Source organism: Chaetodon trifascialis, chromosome 8 (genome assembly GCF_039877785.1).
Source record: "Chaetodon trifascialis isolate fChaTrf1 chromosome 8, fChaTrf1.hap1, whole genome shotgun sequence".
Lineage (NCBI taxonomy): Eukaryota > Metazoa > Chordata > Actinopteri > Chaetodontiformes > Chaetodontidae > Chaetodon > Chaetodon trifascialis.
The window spans coordinates 13,629,165-13,657,138 of record NC_092063.1 but is presented as its reverse complement, the minus strand read 5'-3'; the positions used below and the strand labels follow the sequence as shown (position 1 = coordinate 13,657,138).

General features: G+C 43.1%; 1 protein-coding gene across 2 annotated transcripts in view; it reads right to left on the bottom strand.

The window, feature by feature from the left end:
- lrp1ab (low density lipoprotein receptor-related protein 1Ab) overlaps positions 1 to 23,246 on the bottom strand; it is an 84,114-nt gene extending 60,868 nt beyond the window's left edge. For both annotated transcript variants that reach the window (XM_070968956.1, XM_070968957.1), the window contains exons 1-2: positions 22,680 to 23,246; positions 11,000 to 11,140 (exon numbers count right to left, since the gene is read on the bottom strand). In XM_070968956.1, coding sequence (XP_070825057.1) covers positions 11,000 to 11,140; positions 22,680 to 22,752 — 214 coding nt within the window. In that variant the 5' untranslated portion in view covers positions 22,753 to 23,246. The remainder of the gene's footprint in view (positions 1 to 10,999; positions 11,141 to 22,679) is intronic.
- Between the last annotated feature and the right edge of the window lie 4,728 nt (positions 23,247 to 27,974).

Genomic DNA, 27,974 nt, shown 5'->3' with positions numbered 1-27,974 from the left:
GAGCTCATCTGGTCCAGAAAAAGCAGATTTTTTACCAGCGTCAGACCAGTAGATGCAGTCTCTTCCCCTCACGCTCTCCCACTCTTCTCTCTATCTCTATCAGCCCACACTGCAGAGCAAACAGTTTGCTTTGGCTGTTTCTCTTCTTCCTCCTCCTCCTCCTCCTCCTCCTCCTCTCTCCCTTTCTTTCTCTCTAACATCTGCTGACCCATTTTAGAAAAACACTCGAAGCAGAGAAAATAAAGTTCACCTCCTTCACAGGAAACGATCTGTAGAGTTCGGCGGGTTGTGTACGGTGCTGGGAGAGGCTTTGAGAGGATGATATTTGAATAGGTGCAGTCTGAGCTGCAAACCTGTTTCAGATGCCTCCTTCAGATTCAGACACACACACACACACACACACACACACACACACACACACACACGAGCAAAGTGTTCAAGGTCTGAATATTAAGCAGCCAAAAACCAGTTCATTTGAGCCTCACTTCTGCCTGAGGTGAGGCTCTGAAGACTTAAGTCTGGTCGACCTGCATATTGTACACATTGTAAAGCCAATGAGAAAAATCCAGTATGACTTATTAGGGGCTCCATTAAAAGAATCAAAATGTTGATGTGCATCACCATTTATACGAGGAGAACATTTGCCTGCATGTCAGCAGTCACTGCAGAAAACCACAAGCATTCCCACTGAGTCCTCTCTATCCATTCAAGAGATTAGTAACCACACACAGATCATAAAACATAACTCTGTAAAAACAAGTACCTTAAAGTGACAAGTGCTTCCATAATGATCCCACCACAGCAGCCTGTGTGGTAAAATGTGCCACATTCGAACAGAGAATTAGCTTCTAATACATCTGGCTTAGGGAGAGGGAGACCACCTCTACCATTTGGGGGATGCTAGCATATTAGCAGCCCTCCTACAGCCTCTGCCTCTAAGCCAGCCTGATTTACATTCAATAAACTGCCAGCCTGGGGATTTCTACATAAACTGCAGTACCAGGAATAAACTGCCATGCACACAGGAAATGAAACCCCTGCCAAGGATTTATCATTTGTCAACAGTTTTCTCTGCGTTATACAAGACAAGTCTTACCAAAAGCCATCTGAATGATACCTACTGCACAAATCTGCGTCTTTGCAACTGTGCATACATGTGAGCGCATTTGACAAAGACATGCGTGAGGACTGGGGAGACAGATAAACTAACTGACACAGCGTCTGTGTTGCCCTCTCCCAGGAACAAGGTGCCTACACACAATGCAGCCACCAAAGGACTGAAGCGAGAACACAAACCCTACTTTCCATCACACACGCACAACCTCTTCTCTTACACACACTCCTGCCTTTACACTGGCCGGGCAGCAACAGAATAAGTTCTTTGGAAACAAACGAACAACTGCCAGCAATACACAACAATCAGAAATAATCGTTTGAGTTCCACAACACAGTAATATCTTGGCAGGAGCTGAATAGGGACCAGCAGCAGAAAACTAAATAGAAAGGACAATATGGAGGATTAAATAACTTTGCAGGAGGGACAATGGAGATGAGCCCTGTACTCCCTGCTCCAGTTTGGGAAGTTGTTGGCAGTGTATTACAATAAGCTCCCCTCATACTGGCAGTAGCCATTTCCTGCGTCATCCGTCAGTGGAAGCAGAGCATTACTGTGCAAATCTGTAGGGAAAGAATACAGCAGACCTTCTTCTTTTTTCCACATGCACACCTACACACGCATTATACACATTCGAGTCTCGGCAATATCTCAAAACTGTTCTGTAACTGCAGCGTTCATGTGGGAAACTTTGCCATTTTACTTCTGTAGGCGTTGTAGTCTACACATGGCGCCTGGCTGGATTTGTTTTAACATATGAGAACAATGTCTTGTTTTTGGAAGAAATAAGGTGATGCCTTGGGAAAATGTTCTGCATGTCTCTTGTTTCCACTTGGCAGTGGTTAAAGCTCTTCTTAAGAAACTTTGCCATGATCAATCTAACTTTTAATACTATGGCTTCCTTTCCAAGCTGCTGTTTTTATCCACGGTTTTAGAAAAAGATGCCACCACACAGATTACTTGCTTTGAGCCGGCAGGAGATTTGGAGAAATTCTCATAGCATCAATTACTCTCTGTGACACTGCGACCAATCCCGTGTTTTGTTCCTTTCGAAACATCTCGACTCTTAAGTCTGGTGTCCCCACACAAACTTAAACGACCTTTTAAACTACATTAAGTTAAATGGTTCTCGTAAAACCTGACTAAGATTGGAGCACAGAGAACACAGGCGAGACCATTTCACTGCTGGAGCCCAGAATTCAGTGGCTGTCACAAACAAAGTGGCCAACTCTATCTCTCCAAGTGCTGATCACGTAAAGGTTTTTGGCATCTGGCATTTGGCACCTTCCGCTATCAATCTGTAGATTTATGTGGTGTGAGTGACGCAACATTACGAAACATGATTCATCGAGTCTGCAGCCTTTTCTGAACTGAAAGATCATTACATTGAGGTACCCAGTGCTGCAGGCGAAGCCAACTAACTTCCCAGAAGCAACTGGCTTTATAGCCTGTATAGATGTCACAGTCTCATCCAAACTCTCTTTGCTCTGGATGCTGAGGAGTACAAGACTTGAAATAACTGGGTTTCTATTCATGTTTCATATAAACTGCATATCATTAGTTCTCAAGCATTGTTGCTCGGCGGAAAGGTGCAGCCTCTGCTATACACATAACTCCTCTTGTTTCTCTTCTATTCTTTTCATGCTCAGCTGGAAAAGGGAGAATATAGCGGAGCTGATGATAGTGAGCACACTCAGAACAACGTCTAGTTTACTGCATGCCTGAATGCAGCATGTAATCATTTCTGGAGCAGAGAACAGAGAACAAACCAAGAGAACGGATCATCATTAGAACAGCAGTCCTTAACAACGGGCGTTCTTCTGCTATTTTAATTGAAATTTATTTCCTCCTTCTGTCAGGTTGCTTTGATTCAAACAGAATTATACACGTTGAACAGAGTAGTGTGATATTATTCATTTTGTCCTACTTTCTTTCATGAGAATGACATTTCTGAAATGAGATTTATCTTAGAATTTCTGGACAAAGTTATCCATGCTTTTGTTATCACAATTAATACATCAGATTCTTTTGCTCATATCTTGATTTGATCCCAAAGTGCCTCTTTGCTCTCAATATATAAAAAACTCAACTGTAACTGTAACTGGATTCGTAAGAGACCAAAAGATAAGATCTATCACCCCACCGTCTTACATTTCCTATTCTGCTATTACTTTTGCTGTTATTTTTACTCTCTGTACAATGTAACTCTGTTTGAAAGTTCTATAAAACATAGATAAGATTATAAAATGATAATCATCTCCATCTGTGTGTGACCACAATCATAGAAACGTGAAACCGCTTCTAGTTATATTTGCAGGAAACTCTCTGAAACCATTTCCTGTCTAAATTCAGTGCAGAAACCAAATTCTTACAAATAAGGCACCACAAAGAGAAGTGAATGCATGAAAAATTAATTACTTCAATATCTGGAGACTTTACATGGCAATCAGGATAACACAATGTGAAATGCTCAGTTGATGAAAATAGGGCTTAAAGTATCATCAGCAGGCGCTATAGAATTTGCTATATGAGTGAGGGGATATAATTATCACAGAACAAAGGTTTAACAATAATTTCACATGTCGCTTCATTGGGATATCAGATTCTTCTGTGTTTTTGGCAGCCTTGGAGACACAGAACTGCAAGTGAGAACAGTGTAAGAAGCTTGGCAGTGCAGTGGATAACAGACAAAGAGAAAGGGGAAAATTACAACCTTCACACCTATTAGAGGGTAGAGTGAGGATAATTACATTATTGTACTAAACTGTGTGATCAGCTAACAGTGATATTAGCATATTTTCACTGTGTCTTCTGGGATCTTAATTGTTAAAATCTTTCTCCAATCTGTGGCATGATCACTCGCTCTTAGTCTCTTCTATGAATCACATATTAGAGAAATGAATGCTGGGATTCATCATGATTAAAACAAACTGTGAGTCATAATATAGACCTTATTCAGCTTTATTGAAACTCTTATTGCAGTATGCTGTCTGTGGAGTGAAATATGACTCTCTGTGCAAAGACAATATTACACATTCCCCCTGAGCACAGTGTGGATTTAGGTAATGCATCACTGCCTGCGTCACCTTCAAATAATTCCCCAAATACAGAGAGCAGTCGTCTCTCGCATGTGGCTCTGGGTTCCACTGGGCATTGAAGTTGTGACGTGAAAGACTCTCTCCCCAAGTGTGCTTCCCTCCAACACCTCAACCTCTAAACCCCACCATCCCCCACTCCTCAGTTCCTGCAGTTATGCAATGACCTTAAATTTGGATCCCCTGTCGATCTTTTGTCCTGAGCATAAAAGCCTGCTTTTCTTCCTGCTCTTCGGGTTCCATGGCAGCCCCTGACTGACTCCCATAAAGTCTGCTGTCAGCTCGAATAAATATGTTGTGTGGGGTGACAGGCAGGCCTGCCCACTGACTGACTCTCACCACTCTGGAATCACCCTTTACAGCAGCGTGCGCAACAAGCACATGGCTGTACCACAGCCCTACTGAGGCGGCCACAGCATGCAGGGCTTACAGCACATGTAGTGCTCTCACTGGAAGAAGACCTAATGTGCTAGTTTTTCTTCCAGCACAGCACAGTGCTGAGACGTAGTAAAAAACACTTACTACATCTGTATCTTGGGATGTTATAATCTAATATTGCCTGTTTTTGTTTTGCATCTGTTTATACCTATTTGTGTTTGTTTTTGTGCTGCTGTCTGACTTGGCCAGGACTCCTCTGAAAAGGAGATTTTTCATCTCGATGGGACCTCTCCTTGTTAAATAAAGGTTAAAAGACATAAGCATACTACAAAGGTCGTGATAAGGATAATGTCACAGTGATACTCCACCCAAAATCAATCATTTGAGTATCAAACACGCGCCGTAGGTTTGAAAAGTTTATACGTTTATGAGTTTTAAAAAAACCCAAAACTTCTGTAGCGTTTAGTGTTTAACACTTAAAAGACAGCGCTTGGGTGGAGTACCAGTTAAAGCTGGATTCTTCCAGTAAAACAGCATTACGAATATATTAAATGTGTGTACCTGCTTGGTCAAACATTAAGCCTGTTAAATTTGTTGCCACAGGGAAATACAATATGTTCTCTAACTTCAAATGCAAACAAACTGTCACCGTATAAAAGGCACCGTAGAACATTTCCCCATAGTAGCACACATAGAGGCAGCTAGCAAAAACAAAGCAGGTCACCATCTGCAACCAGAGGGGAAAACAGTGAGACAATTACACCAGAGGAAGGACTGGAGATGAGATATGAGGAACAGAGAAGACAAGCGTCTAGCTTCTTCGCCTGCTTTGACAGAGAGGAAGACGGTGGGACATAGGAGGGAGAGCAGGAGACAGGGTGTGGAGGAGACAGCAGAGAAAGCGAAGTGGTGCCTGTGTGGCGTGAGAAAGCCCTGTGTTCTCTGTCTGTTGATAGGCCGGTGAAGCTGAGGAGGGCTCAGGGCCACAGACCAGAGGGATTTACAGGGCTTTGCTCCTTCCTCTGTGGAAGCAGCGCGTCAACCACTGCCACTACAGACCCTCCAGCCCCTGCCTGGTGCCCCCTGCGAATACAGCTACACGACTGATTACAGGCTATGAAAGGACCCCCCTCCCAACTTCACTGTAAAAGGCTGTTTCTATGGAAAATGGATCAGAGGTTTACAAAGCCATTTCCATTTTCCTCCTCAGCCTAAATGCTAATCTGCTCATTTTCTCCTATACAAAAGGCTTTTTCTGTAGGATCATCCCTTCTCCCCATCGCGCCATGCCTCTGTCCCATCCCACCACCTCAGCAGTCGGCTCTTCCTGGTTGTCTTGGAGAGGCTGCTGAGGCATGACAGTCAGATGGGCCGGACAAAGGACGGGGCTGGCGAGTGTCCAGAGGGGGCTCAAGGGCAAGAGATGGACAGATAACCTTGTTGTGTGGCCCACGGCCGCCTCGGGCAGCTGCACAAAGATGATAACTCAATCTTCCCATCTGACCTCCCTACTGGCTCGGCCCCAGGCCATGGCGTCCACTGACATGGGCCAGAGCGTGTGTGGACCAAAGGACATGGTATAGTTCTGTGTTGCGAGGTGCCAACACTGTTACATCAGACTAACTCTTTGATGGAGCTTTAAATGTGTTCTGTCCCGTTGAAAGCCAATGACATGAAATCACGTTTACTGGAAGCTTAACACAAGAGTTTAATGAAAGGAGTCTGGATTCCGGGGACCACATTTGGGCATTGTTACATGAAATACTTTCAGCCTCTTCGGTCAAGGGTCCCTCAGTTTCATTATGAAACTGCATTCCAAGGTATATCTCTTCAAAATTACTTTCAGGCACCAACAAGGAAACGTGCATGCGTCTATGTGTGTAACACTTCTACTAACTCATGGAGACAACTTTAATGACAGCTTGACAGTCCGAGTACAGGGAGTGGCTTGTCATTTGCAAGTGTTAACTACTTTGAGTTATCAGTTCATTTTCTCTCCCCGAATGAAAGTGGATTGTGCTGCGTGGGAAAAGAAAGGCAGTGTATTTGCATGATTGAAATGCGTTTCATCCCCTGCTTGGAAGTCCTCCTGTGGACATTTTCATGCTAAATCGGAGGCTAAAAATTCTGACAGAGAATTAGGGGCAGACAATTGTTGCATAAGGTTTTGGGGTTTTTTTGGATGATGAAAGGGATTCCTTCATGGCAAGCACTTCTCATGATGGAGAAAGTGCTTACATGCTAGGGCTTATTCAGACATCTGTTCCCATTCGCTGGCTCAACCACAATGAATGTGGTTCACGCAAGCATCATAATTGCATACAGACTTGGGATACAGACAGGGAGTCAGTGTTTTTTACAGCAACTGCTTCAACAGATCTGTGAAATAAAATGTAAGTTGTGACACAGCACTTTTAATTTTAACTACAGCCTCATGAAAGAATGGTTAGAAAATTTTAATTATGTTTGTTCAAAGGGTAAAATTTTGATAGGCTGAGATGGAAGATTTCTTGAGAGAACTGCAGTCAAAACATCTCCAAAAAATGTAGTTATTGGTATTACTGTTAGTTGTTGTGTCATGACCACAGTACAGCAATCTCTCCATAACTCAGCAGAGAAATGAAGAGCTGAAAAGAAAGAAAAAAAATACATTGTGCTGATGTGACAGCAGAAATTGTGCTGAGCGACAGAGAACCAGTGCAATATGTCTCCATACATTCATGTTTTTATACTAACCTGTTATGAATGGACCTTTTCATCCCAATAAAAAATAACATACAGTGCACACAGAGAAACAACGGTATGGTTTATGAAACACACACACACACACACACACACACACACACACACACACACACACACACACACACACACACACACACACACACACACACACACACACACACACACACACACACACACACACACACACACACGACATCATGAACAACTCAAACAGCCTCTCCTTCATCACTTTATCTCTGCTAAATAGAGAGCACTTGAACAACATACCACAACTAATAAGACATAACATAAGCAGCAGCCTTGCAGGGAGCACCATCATCGAGATACACAGAGCATAAACTCCTGCCCTGAGGGCACGTGTCAACCACTTCCTGAGCCCTAAGCCTGTATGTAATTGAGGCGAACTGGCTCGCCTGAAACCAATTGAAGCCATTCAGTGGTGGTGGTGGGGGGGGAGTCCCCAGGATGACATGGTCACACCTGCAGACAGGGGCCTGTATAGGCAACCCGGTGATGGCTATCTGACTGCGTACTGGGGGCTGTAAGAGGGAGGTGCACACTGGGGGTCTGAAGGCGACCAGCTGGCAACCTGCCCAGACCGCCACCGAACCATTCAGATGGCAAGTCATGCAGGTCCATGTGCAAAAACATGAATCCATACATGTGCCTCCACATCACTCTGCTTCAGTGGCCCTCTAACAAACAAGCCCAGCTAAGGATGCTGACACACAGCATTGACCCCTGGCATCAAGTGCCACCTCAACCACAGCATGTCAATGCCTCATGTGATGCAACGTTACAATCCCACTACTGTGGCAGCAGTCTGTCTTTAGCTCCTCAACATAATTACAGCCCAGATGAATGGTTTGGAAATGACAGGCAATTAGAGCTCCAGACAGTGTGATACTGAGGAGCACACTTTCTTCCAGCATGGGTACCAGAGGTGTAGATCAAAGATCCACTCCAGACAAAAGCACACGTTTACAACGCCCACCACCCTGACAGCAAGTGAATTCATGATCATCGTAAACAAAACAGGTGGGATTTACCAGAAACAAAAGTGGTGCTTCAACCAAATTAGCTATGATCATCGTGTGGTTTCCACCATAACACTTGAGCTTGAGGATGGAAGATTCTTATTTTCACTTGTAACAAGATCCCTTTTCAAATGATACACAAATCAATCCAAGAAACAAAGCTCCATGTTGGCCACAAGCATCATCTGCACTGTTACAGTCTCCGATTCATATGACGGTCAGACTGTGGGGCGATCCCGTACCGAGAGAGGGACGGCCAGACAGTCACAGGAGGGAGAGAGGAGGAACAGCGGAGACGAAAAGAGGAAGAAAATAAGAGGAAAATGTTTTTGTCTTGCGAAATCTCCACGAGTACTCTACTCTGTAAACCAAAGCCTGTAGTTAGTAATTAACTTGAACTGGAGATAATGTCGTAATTATAGCAGCATGCACTGCTCTAATTCCCATCAACATTAACGCACAAAACTAGACTGTGGTCAGGGGGCATGCTGGAGCAAAAGCTGAGAGAGCAGAGAATTTTCTTGGAATTCTCTGACTTTCATGAACTAAGTTTGAAAGAGAAAGTTCGGCTGCTTTTGTAAACTTTGCGGCCGATGAAAGAGAGCAGCGGATGAACAGGCGACACCTTGAGCTTTTCAAAATCAAAAACATCAACAGAAAACTTCCCCAGTTGATCCAGATTTCAGTCTCCTCTAAGCTGGATCAATTCTTGGCCAGCCTTTCTATCTATTATTTCCATAAGAGCTCAGTTGTGAGCAGCCTTGTTTACAGCATGCCGGTCAGATTGCCCCTTTCCATTAGGGAGAAACCAGGCTGATAACCTGCAAAGTGTTTCACCCCGTGAATGGAAAAGCCAGGATAAAAAGAAAAAGACTTAAATTCCTTGGAGTCAGAGCAGGATTTTAAATAACCTTCAGAGTTACAATCCTCCAAACTCGTCTGTCTCCATCCATGCTGGGTCAGGCCCATTCACTCCGTAGCTTTATCTGCAGCCCTCCATTCCAAACACTACTCACATTTAATGGACGGATCAACTAAACGACTGTGGATAAAATCACAGTCTGGCTGCCTTTCATTGTGATACTTTCAAGGCGTCTCGCCTTTGACTGTGCTTGTTAGACTGCAAACACATTCACGCTGTACGGAGAAAAAAAAGAGCATTAATTGCAGTAACAGATATTTATTATGACTGCCTCAGAAACTCACATGAATGGAGAAGCGCCTTAACTAAAGGTAAAGTGACAGGCAGATTAGGGCCCATGGGAAGCGGGTAATTGAGCAGAACATATCTTGATGTTCTGGTGAAACACCACTCTCCATCTCTCCATGCAGAAGATGAATCACACCATTGTCTGTGTCACCAAATTACATAAGTGCTGTGGAAAATTTACTCAGTTCAATTGCTTGGTAAAAGGGGCAGAATTGAATGGCTGCAGCTTGCTTGGGTGAATTATGTGGGTCGCACTTAAATAAAATTGCTCATGTTCTGTGCTTGCTGTTATTTACAAAACTACAACTGCTCATTTTTCGTTCCTTCTAAAGAATCTTTAAGCTATTCATTTTAGCAAGGTTTGCTGTACACTTTATAAATAAAGAATTAAACTGTTAGCGGTGAATTCTCACCGTAAAATCTGTGTGAATCAATATATCTATAAGAGCGTGACAGAGAGATGAGAGAAGTTTTTCTCTTCAGCTTCACCTTTGTGGTTTTGCTCTGAATCAGAGAGTGTCTGGCAGCTCATCTCCAGACTGAATCATTTCAAAAATTATACACTAGTAATGCAGCAAAACTCTGAGCATGAAGGAGATCAGCTGACCCGTCAGTGGGAGGGGAAATCCAACTAATTTTAACTTTCTCCAACACCTACAGTTAGCGTTTTATGTGGCTACGACCACAGCATAGAAATACATCTCATCACCCTCAGCCATCGGACACATTTCCAGTCCCTAATCCTGCGTGTTAATACTTAATTGTGTTTTCACCCACAATAACAAGTCCCTTAATGCTGGGTGTCAGCTGCTTGTCTCTGCATGTCAGACTATTGTGAGAATGCTTGTGGCATGACAGCTGTGAGGTGTGGCGCACGCAGACAGTAAAATCACCATTAGCGCCCGCATATAAACAGAGGGAAGGCTTTTTACAAGGGAGAGTTTATGGATGAAGCGGCAGGATGGAGAGGCAGACAGATGTGAGTGGCTGGGACACGACTCTTAGGGACTGTGCAGATCCTGCAAGAGTCCAGACAAGAGCAGACACATCCCTGAACATTCAGACTAAACACGGCCGCATAATTAGAGCTATAATTCAGCACAGCAGCCAGAGCACACACTGTGAGCCAGTGTCCTTTGTAGAAAGGGCATAACATACCCTCTTATACATCCCCAAATTAAACTGTCTGAACATTGTGCTGTTGTCTCTTCAAAGCCACTTAGAGGTAACATCACGTGCACCAGCAACATTGTGATGAAATGAAAGGTTGATTTGCAAAATAGCAATCTCAAGAGAAAAAGCAGAAACACTCGTCACTGCCCCGAAACCGACAGCATGGAGAGAACGTGGAGAAAATAGCAGAGGACACAAGCCCACTGAGAGACAGTTTTAGTAGCTGCTTCCACGTAGCCATACTTACAGATATCTGGCGATTCGTCCGAGCCATCTGGACAGTCCTTCTCCCCATCGCAGCGCCAGCCTTTGGAGATACAGGTCACCTGGTCCTTGCATACAAACTGTTTAGAGCTGCAGGTCTTGGGATGGTCGTCAGCTTTGGGAGCTGGAGAAGAAAAAGGAATAAATTCGATGTGTCATCACGAAAAGCGACTGCGGCTGGAAACGCTTTCAGTCACAAATACATTTAGAGAGAAATGTTATTCTCAAGCATCAAATCTAAGAAGTGTCAGCATGAACGTGATTTTACTCTTTTTATAAAGCGGTCCTCAATAATTATTCTGTGCAGAATCTCCATAGGAAATTTCCAGCTTCGAGCAGCATAGATCTTAACTTAGCAGGGCAAAGCAACATGGAAGGGTCAACCTAAGTTTACAATGATGTTTTTGTATCAAAGGACCCACAGGCACACTCTATTCAGAAAAAAAAAAACCCTCCTCTACATGTTTACAACCAACAGTGGTGCCTTTTAGCTCCGGGTTTGTTTGTTGTTTCCTCTCTTCTTGCGGACATCTCATTTCTTTCCGCCTTTTTTTTTTTTTTTTATTACTCTTAAGGTGTTTTTCAACTTTTACCACAGAGGCTCTTTCATGTGTCACAGCGCAGACATAACTGGGCATTCAATCACCGTCTGAGCCATGGGAAACTGCAGAGCGCGGTAGTTCTGGGCAGTAAGTCAGCACAGATTGTTGAGGTGTACCACAGGCTAGCAGCACCACAGCAACGCTCATGACCCATCAGCAGTCTGACACTGCTGACATGCTTTAACTCAGCCACACTCAGAAAAAACCCGGGTCAAACGGAGCTCTACCTACATTGTGTTGCATCAGTCTGTCAACACAGAATTTGCCGCTTATTTAAAAGTGTATCTTACAAAAAACACCACATATTTTCTCACTCACCCCTTGCGGTATCTAGCCACGGACATAGTTTTGGTTTTATTTGCCCCGTTAAGATTTCCTCCTCCGCCCAATACAATTGAAGTGAATGGAATTTCTATTGTGCTGCACACAACACTGAACTATATGTATATTGTACTGTTGATTATCTGCTCGATCTGTGAGCTTCCATTAGGTTTTTCCAGGTTTCAGTGAAAACTGGTCACGGTGAAGTCTTTGGATTATAACAATTTAAGCATCTTCATGGCTACACACCACTGGGTGTAATTTTGGTGAACTGACCCTTTAAATGACACATAATGTTAAAATATTTAAAGACTATATGCAATAATGAAGAGAGTCAGAGCACATTCTCATCTTCATTAGTGGCATAATCCTTCACTAACATGGCCCAAATTAAGATGCAACCTGAACATGAATTCAAACAGAGACGGCTGAAGTTCAATGGCAACATTTTCTCTCACTCTGAGGAAGAATGAAAATAGGTTGCCAAATATATACAAGTGAAATCCTTCCTTTTATGCGAGTGGTCAAAAATGTTACACAAACACACAAACACACACACAAAAAGACCACAGTGGCCATTTCAGGCAGGAGGTTGTTGTTACAGTACTGTTGTGCAGCAACGCTCTGGAAAGGACAGCACCAAAGGTCTCATTCTGATTCTCTGCAGGGACTGAGCCCTCTCTCGCCCTGGATGACTTGCCTCCCTACGTACTTGGCAGGCAGAGAGGTGTTTGGGGTGGGCGCTGGGCTGGGGGGGGGGGGGGTGCACCGCAAGGGGGCTGGGATGTGACTGAAATCACAAGAGAGCATGAGGCTAGTGTATCATTGCAATCACGTTCCGTTTGACTGTCAGACTAAAGGGCTTTAGACCCTGGTCTTTTTTCTTGTGACAGTGATGTGTGAGTGAAACACTAGGACTTCTGAGTGTCATGTTTTTTGTAAATACAATTAGAAGCTAAAGGGTTGCGGTAATCAGATCACAGCTTTTCCTTATGTGAACGACACCTTGATATTTGAGGAGATTAAGACGGAGAGAGAGAGCGTGCTGGATTTTAACATGCAGAGCGTTCGTCTCCTCACACAACGGCAGGGGCAACGTTTGCAAAACAGAATTCAAGTGATACAAGAGGATAAGATTTAAACTCAGCCGCGACGTGCCATAAGATGTATTTAATGCCATAAGAATGTGACAGGATGTAAAATTCAAGATGAGAGTGAGAACGAGAGCTGGAAAAGAATGGATTGAGACCAGCGGCTGAATCAGTTTAGACCACACGAACACACCCAACCCCTCGATGAAGGAATGAGAGAGAGGTTAGCCATGGCCCAAGGCCAGCTTGTTAGTTTTGCGTCCTTTCAGCTTACCAAAGTCCTGGTACATTTTGCATTGGTGGAAAATACACTAGATTTGCCTGAGCTTATATGCTGCCATTTAAACTGCCCAAAGAACCAACAACTGGCCGCGCTGACTGAGCCCTGAGCTGCAATGAGTAAGAGCATTGAAACCTCTGACGGGCTGTTATGTGAAGGCATCTCTCTGGTCCCCGTGTGAAGCAGCTGGGCTGAGCCAGTTGTTCCCTGTGAGTGGGCATAAAACTGGAAATAAAACATTGCGGGTTCTAATTTTATCATCGCTTCACACACCAGCATGAAATGACCGCAGAGGGGAGAACCTCTGAGCCTAATTGGAGGTTGTGGCAGAGGAGGGGTTAGAGACTGGGGGAAAAGACTGGCAGCCTTCCCCCTCACCAGTCCTCTTTCAAAGCCCACTGAAATATCTCAAACAGAGATGTGAATTGTTAATTCAGTCTGCAAAGTCGCTTTTTCTTTCCAAACTTGCTGCCAAAATGCTGACAATTTTTGGAGGGTCCAAATGAAGCTGGGATGTTGAACCATTTAGGTCCACTTTACCTACAAAAGGGAATGAAGAAGGCCTTTATTTAGCCCCCTGGGATTGGCCCAACAGCACACACCAATCCATTGAATCAAGGTACATACTCCACTTACAGGAACTCCTAGAAGACCAGTGTGCTCGCCTCCATCAGAGTCCTCTCCTCATAATGCTTTTCCAACTAAAGCATTTCCTGTCACAGCTGAAAGGCAACTCGATCACAATGTTGAGACTAAACGGCAGGAAATCCCACAGCATTCAAGCCTTATATCCACAAAAAGAGGAGGACTATCACATAAAAAAAAAACCTTCTGTTGCTAATCATCATCTTTTAAAGTAAGACTAGCATGCTACTGCCTCCATATTAAGATAACCTGAGAAAAACAAGCATCCTATGAGTATCTATTAGAGCAAAAATACATTGAATTAGAGAAGAAAATGAGAAAAATAACTTTCTGAGCCTCAGTTAAAACCCTCAAGAGTTTTGAATTTCACACCATTACCCAATGAGGGCAACTTTGGAAGCTCTACAGGAAACAGTTTCTATTTCTGAAGAGAAATTACACGATGTACGAATATCTTTATTTGGCTCTTTAAACACACACACACACACACACACACACACACACACACACACACACACACACACACACACACACACACACACACACACACACACACACACACACACACACACACACACACACACACACACACACACACACACACACACACACACACACACACCATGATTTTAAGAGCGCTGTCTTCCACACAAACCAAAATGCCAGTCTCTCTGTCGCTCTGATGTAGTTACAATATGTTGCACTGACAGCGCATTTCATTTAGAATGTCTTTACGACAGCGCGATACGGCGAAGGCATAAAATATAAATTCTGACAAAGTCCTTGAGGCTGTAAGCTTCAGAATGCCTGAAGGCCAGTACTCTGTAAAAATGTCTGGAGTATTTGTCCATTAGACACGGGATTAGTGTTTCTACCCAACTAAACATCTAATTTCATTTTTTCCCCCCAATGGTTTTCAAGCTCTAACATGGAGAAGGAGACATTCAAGGATGCTCAATTAGGATGTCTGTGGCTAAAATTAGAATGTACGCACTCTAAATCTATTGTCTTGCCTCCTTGTCTTGTCAAATCAAAAAATCAAAGGGAAGCCGCTTGCTGTTTTTCACGCTAAAAAAAAAAAAAATGCATTCGAGGGGGGGTTTCCTCCACTGCTGAAACCTCGAGACAAAGCCTTCATCTTTAAATTGCTTCTTTTTTTTTTAATTGATGTCATTCACAAAATAGAGGGCTAAGCATAATTGTGTAAGAGAAGCTCAACTGACTTACAAGCTCCTCTCTGGTGCTGTCACTGAAAGACTGCCTGAACAAATGTTTGAATCCTGAGTTGACGTACATGCTATGCTATCACCGACTTGCTTCCTAGTATGTGGATGCCCGAGCTCCAGTTGGCTGACTTGGTTTGGTTTTCAGCATGCTGCCAGTTGTATGGAGCACACACTGTATTTCCTTATTCAGCCCCACTGGAGCTCTGCGCTGTCTAAACAGTGCACACTGCCAATGGCAAAAAGCATTAAACACGAGCGAATGAGCAAATGCATAAACGTACACAGAGCCTGGCTCTTATAACGTCCCTCCTGAGAGCCTACTAAAAAGAATGAAGTACTTTCAAGGCCACCCTTTCATTTACAAGAGAAAACTTAAGGTGCTGCTTTCTTTTTACGTAATTCAAAAACTTGACAAAACAATCTCGAGCCTCAAAGGGAACTCTGCGGGATGGGTGAGTAAATGGTGTTGTGGCACCGGTTCAGCAGCCAAGTGATGGAGGCCTCCAGACACCATCACCAGCTGGGACACAACACTGACCCACATTCCCCCTCCCTTCATCTGCCTCTCTCAATATGGCCATCCCTGCTCGACAAATCAACTCCAGATTCATGCAGCACATTCCAGCACCTTCTAATTGATTTCATGTGTATAGCTTTGCCTCAAGAAGACAATCTGTTACAGACGAGCAGCGAGATTTAAAGAAACCCAACAGCTTTGCTTTTCACTTCAAGGGAAACTTACATGTTACTTGTTTCTTTTGCTTCATTCTAAAAGTTCTACTTGGCTGTAATATTTATTGTAAGCTTGCTTGTGTTAAAAGCGCCACACACACCGGCGTGCTAATGACAGTCCTCAAAATGCACACAGAACAGACTCAGCTGGAATGTTCGCCAAACAAACTGATATACGAAATTTACTTTTGTTTCACACGCATGCCTCCAACAGTAGGCACATCCTCGCATTCGACCAAGCCAATCCCCTTGTGGGTGACTTCTAGGCTGAGCAACAGAGCATGGATTCTATTAAATGCTTTTAAAAGATAACAGTATGAATGGGAATGTGAAATGACTTGAATGAATGAATAAATAAACGGGACTCCGAGTCTGGATGGCCTTACTGGATACAACGGCAGTGCGAGAAGAAAGTGGAAATAAAACAGGACTGTTTTGCATCACCCGTCACTTCTCCCCTTCCTGGTCCTCCACTGTGGAACTCAGGTCTTCCAGGGTGTTGCGGGGAGTGAAAAAAAGCAAACAGACTACAGAGTAATTAGACCCCTGAGGTCAAGTTTGAAGTGATTTCTCTGTGCTCAGTTTAGCATGATTTCAAAGCAAGAATCCATGCATTGTGATTAACAATTAAACCCAAACAAGGACCACAGGGAAGAGAAGGAGGGCGGAGGGAATCTGTTATTCCGAATTTTCTGCTGTATTAATTATTCAGATGGAAGGCAGACTATTTTTTAGCCAAAACCAGAGCTTTTTAGATGTATGCTGTGGAATAATATGGCATACGAGGGAAGAAAGCTCAGAACAAGTGCGATGAACATTATCTAATGGCCACTGCTGCAGCCACTGAATGAACGTCCTCAATGGCCACGCTGTGCAGTGTTCATCCAGTGGAAACAACCACTTAGCTTTGTGTCAAGCCAAACCACAGCCAAGCACTGGACTTTAACCAGCTCACAGTGCACATATAGGATCCACAGGCTATTCAAGTTCTAACCCACAGCAGCCATTTTCAAAGAGGTTGAACATGCATAGATGGCAGAAGCCTGAGTTAAAGGTAGTACCTACTCCAGTGCCTGAAAGCCTTGATTCTGTGTCATCGCACAACAAAAGGGTGCAGCTGTGACCTCAGAAGAAACCCGATGAGGCACTGCAGGATGTCACAGGCCAGAGCAATAAAAGGCAACGCAGTAAAAGACATACAATGAGTGAGTGTGATTGATGAACATAAAGATAAATGTAAATAGGATTGTGGTGCCTTTTAGAGAGCTCTCCCACATACCGCCCGGTAGTGCCTGCATTGTCTGCCTTGCCTCATGCCCCTGAAGGTACAACAGGAATAAGGTACAGATACAGTATGTTACCAAACAAGAGGCCATACATGTTTCTGTGATTTTATGCAAGTCGATCTCTATGAAACGCACATTAGATTCACTCTAAAAGAGGCAGACGGGAGGAATGTTCCTGGCTTCATACTTGCTAGGAATGACTCATAAACAATGTACAAATGAGCTGTCATCCACTTCACGTCTTAACAGATGACTTCTTTGTTCTGTAGCGAGAGCCTAAAACTTAATTGTGTGATACATAAAGAGCTCTGAACTTGGTTTGAATGTTCCCTGGACCTTCTGAAAGTGCTGCATTCACTGTCCACCATGAGTGATTTAATATAACATGTGGTTGTTCTACAAATAACAGAATATCACAATGAACTGGAAACTTTCAGTGGCCAACTTTACTTTTACATAAAAGCTGTGGACCTTGGCAACCACAGACTACACACCCTTCAGGCTTGATAGTATTGTTGAGAACCACAGAGTACATCCACCTGGTTCCTGGTGACACGCAGCCGAGTTTTAAGGCGATAACAGAATAAGACAAGGAAATAGAAACTCAAAAGCTTACAAACAGTTATTGAATAGTTTTCAAAATATAATAAAAAAATCTTTTTTTTTCATGTAATGCTCATTTCCTGAATGTAAAAGTTATTGTACCCAAAGGTTTTAAGTAGTGGTGTCTGATTAAGCTTTTATGGGACACACTGAGTCTATATGTTTTCAGTACAGGTTGTAACATGGCAACACAGGCTAGAGACTGTGAGACTGTTTATTTAACCTTTTCAGGTACTTAAGGGAATTCTACACAAAGCATATCACATAGGCAGACAGCAGGTAAATCAGCGGGTGATAGAAGAGAAAAGAGTTGGATTGAGCTGCAAACTGAAGTTATCTGATAGAGCAAATGATCAAGAAGTTGCAAATGATCAGACTAAAAGTACTGAAGTCGCAGCAAGGTAGATCGAGTTGGGGAGGTGTTTACGTCACCAGAAAAAGCCACTCACAGGAGTTTTGATTTTATCGTGATTTCTCAACACATATTGTGACATAACCAATCTTCTGGAAAATAAATTATGAAGTTGGTAATGGATAAAATGACAGATCTCTCTTTCTTTGACTAATCCAACAAATTAAATACCTCAGAAATCACATTGATGCTAAATTAATATGAAAATCCATTGTTGCAACAAAGCAGTCCAACGCTGTCGACAATGGTCTAATCCATCCAGAGATGTGTACCTCAGTATAAACATTATGGCAAAATCTCTGACAGCAGCAAATTTCTATCGCCTCATGATATCATCATTAGTCCAACCCTACGGGCAGTGCTATGTCTTCACGCCTAACAAGCACATCAGATCATATCCCTGAAAATGGATGATGATGACCTAATCATACACAGAATCAGCTTTACTGGCCAAATATGTGTACACATACAAAGAATTTGATTCAGTTTTTTTTTTTTTTTTTTCATTTCTCTCGCTCTACTAAGCACAGGAACAGATGTACAGCTAGGAACAAAGGCAAATGCTTAGAAATAATACATTTAAACAGTGTCCATATCTTTACCACACAACTAGCATAAATGTTGCACAACCACAAACCAGTGACTGCGAGCCATAGCTGTGACTTTGATGAAACTGAACAGCTTTGACACTTTGCAGCAGTCCATGAAACTGGAGTCTTATCTCCATATATCAGATCCTCTCCTCTGAGCAGGTGTGAAAGCAACCAAGGCTCCCTGCGATCAAATCGATTCTTCAGTCAAGCACAAAGCCAGCAACATCTGGGGTGTATGTGAGCGTGACCTGGTAAAAACCGACAGGACCAAACGCACAAAGACTAGCAGCTGAAAGTCTCCAAGAACTCACAGTCTGTGTGGTCAGCTTTAGGCATCCGGTGAAGAGTTCACCACTAATGATGTCACAGTACAACAGGAGTCAAAAAGCCAGTATTCTCACAGTTGTGCGAGGTGTCAGGCAAACGTTGAAACCCTTTGCAACATTTGAACAACTGTGTACTCTCTTTATGAAGTGCAAGGAAAAGCAGATCCATGTATGTCCCCGTCTAAAGGCAGGTTATGTGTGGCACATTAACAAAAAGCAAATTTCTAAAGGACAAAATCATATCAATGACAGGAAAGGAAAGCAGTAATGCATAGCCAGTCTGATCATATCAGCTACAAAAACCCACTGAATCTTACAGAGCTGCATTAACACACACCCACGCTCCCTGTATTGTTAAAGAAGCCGATCTGTTCCTTTTTTGGGTCTTAGGAGCTAAACAGGGTAAACAGTGATGTAGCTAGCAGAAAACACCAATTACAGTACACCCCTGCTATTCACAATCAACAAACACTCTTTCATCTGCAGTCTCACGCCTTCAATATGTGGGGAACAACACTGAAGACATTTATGTTAAGCTGGTTTTACCCTCTAGTCACAGCTGATTGCAATGCAGTGCAGGAAGTAGAGGGATAAAAAGGGGATCTTTTCTGCAGCTACGGTCAAGAATCCCACCGTCTGCTATCATCATTTCACAAGTATTTTCACTCGGTCAAGACCAAAATGCAAAACACCTGCGCTTTACATTCAATTTCACTCAGACGCCAAAAAAAATGTACAAAAAACAGACACATTGGCTTAAGTCCACTCCAAATATTTCATGCTTTCTTAATCCCATGTTTCTTTGCAGGAAGATTCTGAATGGCAGAAAACCATTCTGGGGATTATGTGTGTTACCTGATAAGAGCGCATCAGCAGGCAGCCTCAGGTGTACAGGTTACAATAACTGCTCCCCAGTGACCTCCACTTGGAAGGGCTCAACAGAGCAATCCAAGTTCTATTACCTGTTGAATTTGTATGAGGGATGCTGAATTTTTCCAGCAGATGCCTCCAGTGACAGTTCTGAGGAAAATCTAAGTCAGGTCCCATTAAAAGGGTCAGGCAAACAGAGTGTAGGCTCCTCAGGAATTCAACCTCTTTAGCCTCTGACCCAGTTCTACACTGTTCCTCAACAGGAGTCCTCTGCCCCTGAAGGTTGTTGAGATCTTATATGTAAGTTCAGTGGTCATAAAGTTATCCAACATGGATGTCTCGATGATATAACTCCAGTTATAACAGTCAGTGAATATGAAAGATTTCCATTCAGCACAGTTAACTGGATGCACTGCTGTTTTCTTTCAAGCCAAATGCCATCCACTTGATGGCTCCAGCTTCTAAAACATCACTATTTGATGCTTTGTCTAATTGTTATTAGAAAGTTAGTCTCTGTGGGTTTTTGGCCTGTTGGTTGAACAAAACAATGAATCTGAAGATGTCACTTTGGGCTCTGTGAGACTGTCGGGAACATTTTCACATTTTTCTTCTGATTTGTAGCTCAATCGATAATCTATAAACTGCTAAAAGGATGCAGAAATCAATGAATGGTAAAGGAGCGTCAATTCAAATTGTGTTCATGACGCATCTTCATATTCCCTTGTAAGCATGAATTCAGAATAACTAGGCTCTAAGTATTGTGCAGCACTGGACTGGACTGTGTCAGTTTTAAAGGATGACACTTTTAAGTGACACAATAATAAACCACCGAGGATCAATAACAAACAAAGGGGTCTGTCAGATGTTTAGCTGTTAACTATGGCCTTCTGACTTTCCTCTCACTAATCCTTTCTCATTCGTAAATTCATGCTGTGGCTCAGTGGTGATCCAGACAAATCCGGTCCAAGTGGCTGGCCTTGGGGCTTGTATCCACTCACTCGACCATTTCTACCCTTTTGGACCAACGCTGCTCCAACAGGAGGCTGATAAACCAACGTTACTAATGACATAACACACATATATCGTTTCCATCCCCGACGGCCTCTTATGTAACATGTCAGAGTATCCCAGTGAGTCTTGAAGTTTATTTCGCTTCAACCGCTCTCACCCCGAGCTCTTCAGTTGACCCCCCCACCCCCACCCCATCACATCTAAGTTGGATTAATGGTCACCCTGTGTCCAGATGTTACATACTGATGGAGGAGGTGGGAGGAGCTTGCCAACTCCTGTAACCTCAGCTAAGGCTTTCACTCTGAACAGCCTCCATCAAAATCTAATGAAACTTATATAACATCTCCCAACACAGAGAAGGGCAGGAGCAGCTTTTGTAATGGCATTAGCCAAACTTAAGGTTTTAATGTGTTACTTTTCCTACAGACGTCAAAGCAAACATGGACTAAAAGAGTGGATTGAACTGACAGATTAATACTGCACACATTTATCCATACACAAGGCTGTCAGGTGACCGGACATCAGTACTAGTGGATGACTTTTTCCACTGTTTTACAGCTACAAAATTTTATGGATGACTCACAATGGGCTCCAGAATGACTATAGTTCAATAAATAGGCTATCACTGGTAAACCTAATTCAAAATACTATGTATGTATTTGCAAAGTGAAATACTCGTAGTAAGTTTTATCTGAACAAAATAAAATAAAAAAAAAAGACATTTGCTATTTTTGCATCTTCTTGTTTCCCTTCAAGTTCTCAAGACAGAAACAGCAAGCTGTTAACTCAACAGGTCTGCGACGCACTGCCACGAGAGCGATGGTGCATTTAATATCTCATTATTACTATCAGGGATTCGGGAGTATTAAGGAGCTCCCGGGACGTAAGAGGATAACTGCACGACTATTCATTTCACTATCAGACAGGACCTGGCTGTCACTAATAAACTGTGATTCCCAGGCAGCTACTGACGCCGCACGTCGGGACAAGCCGCGCCATTAAGATTATACCTTTACGAGCAGACACAACTGTTGTTTTCACACGGGCCAAAACAAACGTGAAAACTGATCCGACTCCCACAGGTTTGGTAATGAAAACTCAAGCGTGCAGCTTCGCGGTGGGTTATTTTTTAACGGTTTGAATGGTGGCTATCAGCTGTAGCCACACGGACAATATGAAGAATTGTATTTCTCTTGGGAAATAGAGAGGGGGGATTTTGTTTTGGCCCCGCAGTCAGAAATGATGTCGTTTTGTTGAATTGGGTCGTGCAAGTGTTGCCTTTTTACCTGCTGAATATAACCTCAGTGAATAACCTCAGTGTCTGCAGGCAGGCAGGCCCATTCTGTCTGCTCTGAACAGGAGCGCTGCTAAAATTTAAAAAAAAAAAAAAAACGCAGACAGATTTTACGGCAAAAAAAAAAGATCAGCGCGCTGCTTATTTGTGCGTTACTTTCTCTGATCACAGGCGTTCCTGATTATCGATTCCGTCCCTCTGAGGAGACTGCTGAGGCACACTGTTATTATGGAGACAACCTATTTGCGGCGCTGGCTCCAACTCTGGTGAACACAGGCCTGTGCACAGATGCTTTGCAGGGGGAGGAAAAAAAAAAAGTGGTCATGCTTTCCCGAGTATCACAATGCAAGATAACACAACATGCTTCTTACCTACGGTGGCACCGTTAGGAGATGTGATCTCCAAGCACAGTATAAATCCCAGGTAGAACAACCTCATCGCCATCTCCTGAGCAATGCTCGATGGCACCGCTGTTAGAAAGGAATGGAGGAAAAGTTGGCTGGATTTCTAAAACCTAACGACCCGATCGACCACCTCATCCGAACCCCTTCAATGGTCCGGGTGCGATTGTCCGTTCAGTTGCACCCTCGGCCCCGCACGGTGGCCGCTTCAGACGTGCTTCAGCGATAAACGGAGACTCGCTACAGCCCAGCGAGGCTATAGGCAATGCAGCAGCACAGTCATGTATATTTCTAATTGATTATCGGCATTTCAAACATGATGCACAGTGTAACCTCTGTCTCTCTGTGCTTGCTAGGGTCTCTCTTTCACCACACCATGCCACCTGAATCGTCCACACGTTCAGAAGCAGTGCAGCCGCCGGCTCCGCTCAGCTCATTCCGTGCCAAACAAAAAAAAGAAAAAGTAAAAAGTAAAAGCGTTTTTGTCCCTCGGAGCCCCTATGCCTCCCCGTGCTTCTGCTTGCATGAGTGGATGGTGGATCTCAAGCTCCAGGACTGTGGACGAGGCCGTGACGTAAGCTCGACTCCTCAAAAAACGGGATAACTAAGCGGCGAGCGCCGTCTGCGCATGCTCAAACACACCTCCTTTTCTCCGATTTCATGCGCTTTTTCGTCAACCGTGGAGGTGGGAGAGAGAGGCGGCGCGGCCTGCAACTGGCGCTCAGGGAGCAGCCATGTTGGCTCAATATTCTACAGGATCCTGACTTTTGTTTTTCTCGTTAGAGAATGAAAAGATGACGAGTAATGAAAATATTGCAAACAGCCAATTAGACAGCTGTTAAACCGGTGACACGGTGCTTTGAGTGTTTTTCCTGCCATTAACAGTTATTTTCAGACTTCAGCAGTTCAAACTATGTTGATAAGTCCAATATACCGCTTTCAAATTGCGATATTTGCACAGAAATTCGTATTATGAATCAAATTTTCTAAAGAGAGGCCTTAACAAAATTCTTGCCTTAAATCTTAAATGGTGTCACCTCAGTCTTATCTTATTGACTTTGTCTTCTCTCGCAGTGGCACCTGGTTTCACAGGTCAAAAGAGAGAGACACGACGTGAGACAGTGTGTGTGCGACCTACATTGAGAAAGACCTTCAACCTCTGCATTCTTCATTAAATCCTGCCCCCTAGTGGTACAAGAAATCATCGTTGGCTACATGTTTCTGGATGAGCATGTACTACAGTCTTCCAGGATTCATATACAGGTAATTATTCACGAAACTATTTTGTGATTGTATTATATCACGTGTTGATTGCCACAGCTTCAGAAAAAAAAGACCCAAATTAATCTGGATTTTCGATAAACAACCCATCTATTAAACACATAAGCATTATTGTTTACAATAAGGCTGAAGATATTTCCAATAATCTAGAGAGACTTTTAAGGTGAGCACTTTCTGGAGTATGAAAACAAACTATCTGTATGATAACTGGATCAAGATGTGAAAAATAAACTGACATCAAATATGAATAAACTGGGGAAAATGGCCCTTACAGGATGTCCTCCTGCACAGACTTTAGCATCTTCAAACAAAAATCACAGTTGTGTCTTAAAATATCTTCCACAAGGCAATGACACGTTTAATGTAATTGTTTAAAGCTTTAATCAAACGTGTGATATTTATTTTTTAGAGATGAGAGCATTTGATTGGGTAGTCTAGTAAACCATCTACACCTGCAGGGGGCACTGAATACTTACATTACAGAGAGACAGGCAGTCTGCGACTCAGTTCTCTAACAAAACAAAAAACACCCAAGACTTTAATACAATAACTGATGAATTTCACATGACACCTCCTCAGAGGAAGCTATAATCAAAGTGTCATTTGGTTAAGAGGAGAACAGGAGAGGATCTTCTCTCTATCGCAGCCGTTTTGTAAGTGAAATGCTCATAAATTACTCTTTCTGCATTGCGTGTCCCCTGCATTGAATCATACCAAAACAACTGGTGTGTATTTCACGTGCTACACAAACTGACAATGACCATGCTGCCACTGGTATTCAGAATAAGTGTGCCTTTCAGGGCTTTTCAGCTTACAGATGTTTACCCAGAGCCTGAATCACAGGGGAGAATGTGAAGTATGCCGACAATCTGTGCAAAACATGCCTGAAGTGTCTGAAAATCTGTTGAATCCAAGCATATGCTCACTCCAAGTATCAAAACAGAACAGAAGCAAAAAGAAAGTTATGGGGAAAATAGTTAGCAGTATGTTGAAAGTTTTTTGCAACCAAAATATCGTTCCATGTATTTCATTCATTCTTCTAATCAAGTTCACTGGAAAACTTGTTTGTCTGACAATAGCGAACTTGTTTCCTTTTTATTTACATTGCTGTCTCTCTGTCTGTCAGCGCGATGAATCAACATGATTGCTGGTGTCACCTCAACCTGAGAATGCCCCTTTCGAGGGAGGAGGGTTGAGCATTGTCATCCACGAGAGACAAACGCCAGCATGCTGTGTGGGAGACAGCTTGAAAGAGTGCCAGTGTAAACACTCCCAGACCACATGTTCTCCCAGGGCAGAGGGGCTGGCCTCTCTCCAGGCACATCTGCACACAATCCCTCAGCTTTTAGCGAGCCAGCCAAGGAGACAGAGCGGGGCAAAGGCGGGAGAGGAGAGGGGGGAGTGAAGAGTTCCCAGACAGAGAGAACCTGCCTCTTCTGTTACTGTGGTGTCAACGATGAAAGCGATGACATCTGAGAGAAACAATGAAAAGCAGCGTGCAGAGGGAGGTTCACACGACTATACTCCATGTATGCAAAGTTTATAAAAATTCTGTGTGCGGAGGCTCACCGCCTTCTTTGCAATAATACACTGAATGATAGCACACCTGCATCACACCACTAGAATCACGTGCCATGGTCTGCTTGTCTACAGTCATTACCCAACCTGTCCATATCCTTGACAGAAGATGGATTGCTGTATAAATGAAGCTCTCACACAGGCGCGCTGTGCATGTGGAGCTGCACTGCAAGCATGAAATACACCGTGCCTGTAATTCTTCAACATTTACTCACTCATCCTTTTGAGAAATAACCATTCCAGCTCATATTATACCCTAATGTAAATCTAAAAGTACTCCCATCTGTCTCTGACATCTCTCCTAACAGCTTCTCTTGGTTGCTGCCTTTCAGTTTGCTTCTAAAGTGTGGCTTTGTGCATGTTTTCACAGAGAGGTAATTACTGAGCAAGCTATGCTGACAACACCTGAGGAATGTGGAGCATGCACCAGCAGCCTGTGTTCTCCTAATGCCCCCCCACCCCCCCCCCACCCCCCATCACTCACCCCAACTCACTTCTCCTCTCTATGCAACCCTCCCCCATACAACCCAGTCAAACACAAAGTTCAACATGACATTTTCACACGAGTCTTAGATTTGCAGATAAGGCAGGTGTTATTTTATGTTTTATATATCCATTGTTGAACCAGGAAACACACTCCAGATTTAACTGCTTGATGAACACAATCTGTTGCATTGCAGCACAGTTACAATCAAATCAGTTTCTTTTCCCTATCTGTTTGAGGAGGAAACCCTATCCAAAAACCACAGCTCCCAGCAGGCCCCACTATTCCCGTTACTGGTGAATTCACAGTGTGTGCTAGCTGGCTCGGGCACTCTGCTGACTGAGTCACTCCCCAAACTGTCCTTGAGCTCTGTGGAACTCACAGCCCATCTGGCTGAACACTTGCACACACATATCAAAACACTGCATAGATTGAAACAGGGGGAGTGAACAACTCCGGGTGACCTAATTGCAGTCTGAAAACGGTCCAGTCGAAAAAGCGTCAATATCTGGCTGGAGAGAATGGCGGCAATGCAGAATAATGTTATTTTTATGCAAATCAAACCGATGCATTAAGTTTTAAACATTGTGCGAATGCAAGTGTGTGGGAGAGATGGAGATTATGAATTCAGCTGAGCCTCTCCCGTCTGTCTGACTAGACTCATGATGAAATCAGGATGAAATCCCTTGTGCATCTAGATCAACATAAGTATATAGGCCTGTCCTCTGTCTTTCTGTGCAGCAGAATTTTGCAGCTGTAGTCGTATTATGCAAATACCACGTCTGTTTAAAAAAAAACACGCTGTACGGCTGAGTGAACGATCGCATATGTTTTCTACACACTTGAGGGCTAATCAGTCGGTATGCGAGATAAGGCAAAAGGGTCCAGGGATTTAGTTGCCAGGATATTTATGTTGATACAAACACTTTTTTATTCATGAGAGCTGTCTGAAAGCTAATGACAGCGAATGCAAAGGCAGAGGGATGCAAGATAAGTGACTTAGTTAGACAGTAATTTAATTTATCCAGTGTTAATTGTAAATTTGGGTCAGATCCAGAAAAACATGGAAATTAGTAGAAGTGCAGTCATACCTTCTAGTGCTAACAGCATTTTAGGAAGTGAAGAAGAAGAAGTTGTTTGTAAGGTGGGTGCACTTTAAGCTCCAGTATCGCTTGCAAATAAAATACCAGGACAAATACCGGGCATATTTTCAGGGGAGAAATATTTTCAGGATTTCACTGACAATACACTCAAAGAGTTGAGACACTGTGTAAAGCAGGAATAAACACAGAATGCAATCATTTGCAAACAAACCCTGTTTACCTACAACAGTTTTACGAAGTGTTCCTGAGCCCATGTCGTAATATCCTTTGTACAATCATGTGTTCACAACCTCGCTCCATCTTCGCTTGTGAACGACTGAGCCTTTCATACCCATTCATGATGCTATCACCTGTTATCAGTGAACCTGTTTACCTGTGGAATGATCCAAACAGGTGTTTTTGGAGGATTGCACAACTTTCCCAGTCTTTAATTGTTCCTGTTGCAACTTGTTTCAAACGTGTTGATGCATCAAATTCAGAATAAGTAGATATTTGCAAACATTAATGAAGCTGATGAGGTACAGCATTAAATATATTGTCTTTGTACTGTTTTCAATTGAGTATATGTCAAAAAGGATTATCAAATGATCACATTCTGTTTTATTCATGTTCTACACAGCATCCAAACCTTTATGGAAGCAGGATTGTAACATAGATCACTTTGATCACAAACACGTCTGGTGTGTGAGACTAGTTTCACATACTTTGTACATTTCATTTCATCTTCGTCTCTTATCATATTAGATGTTGGCACAGCAAATAAAGATATATTCAAATTACACTATTGTTCTGATATGCTGAGGGAGTACAGAACATTTA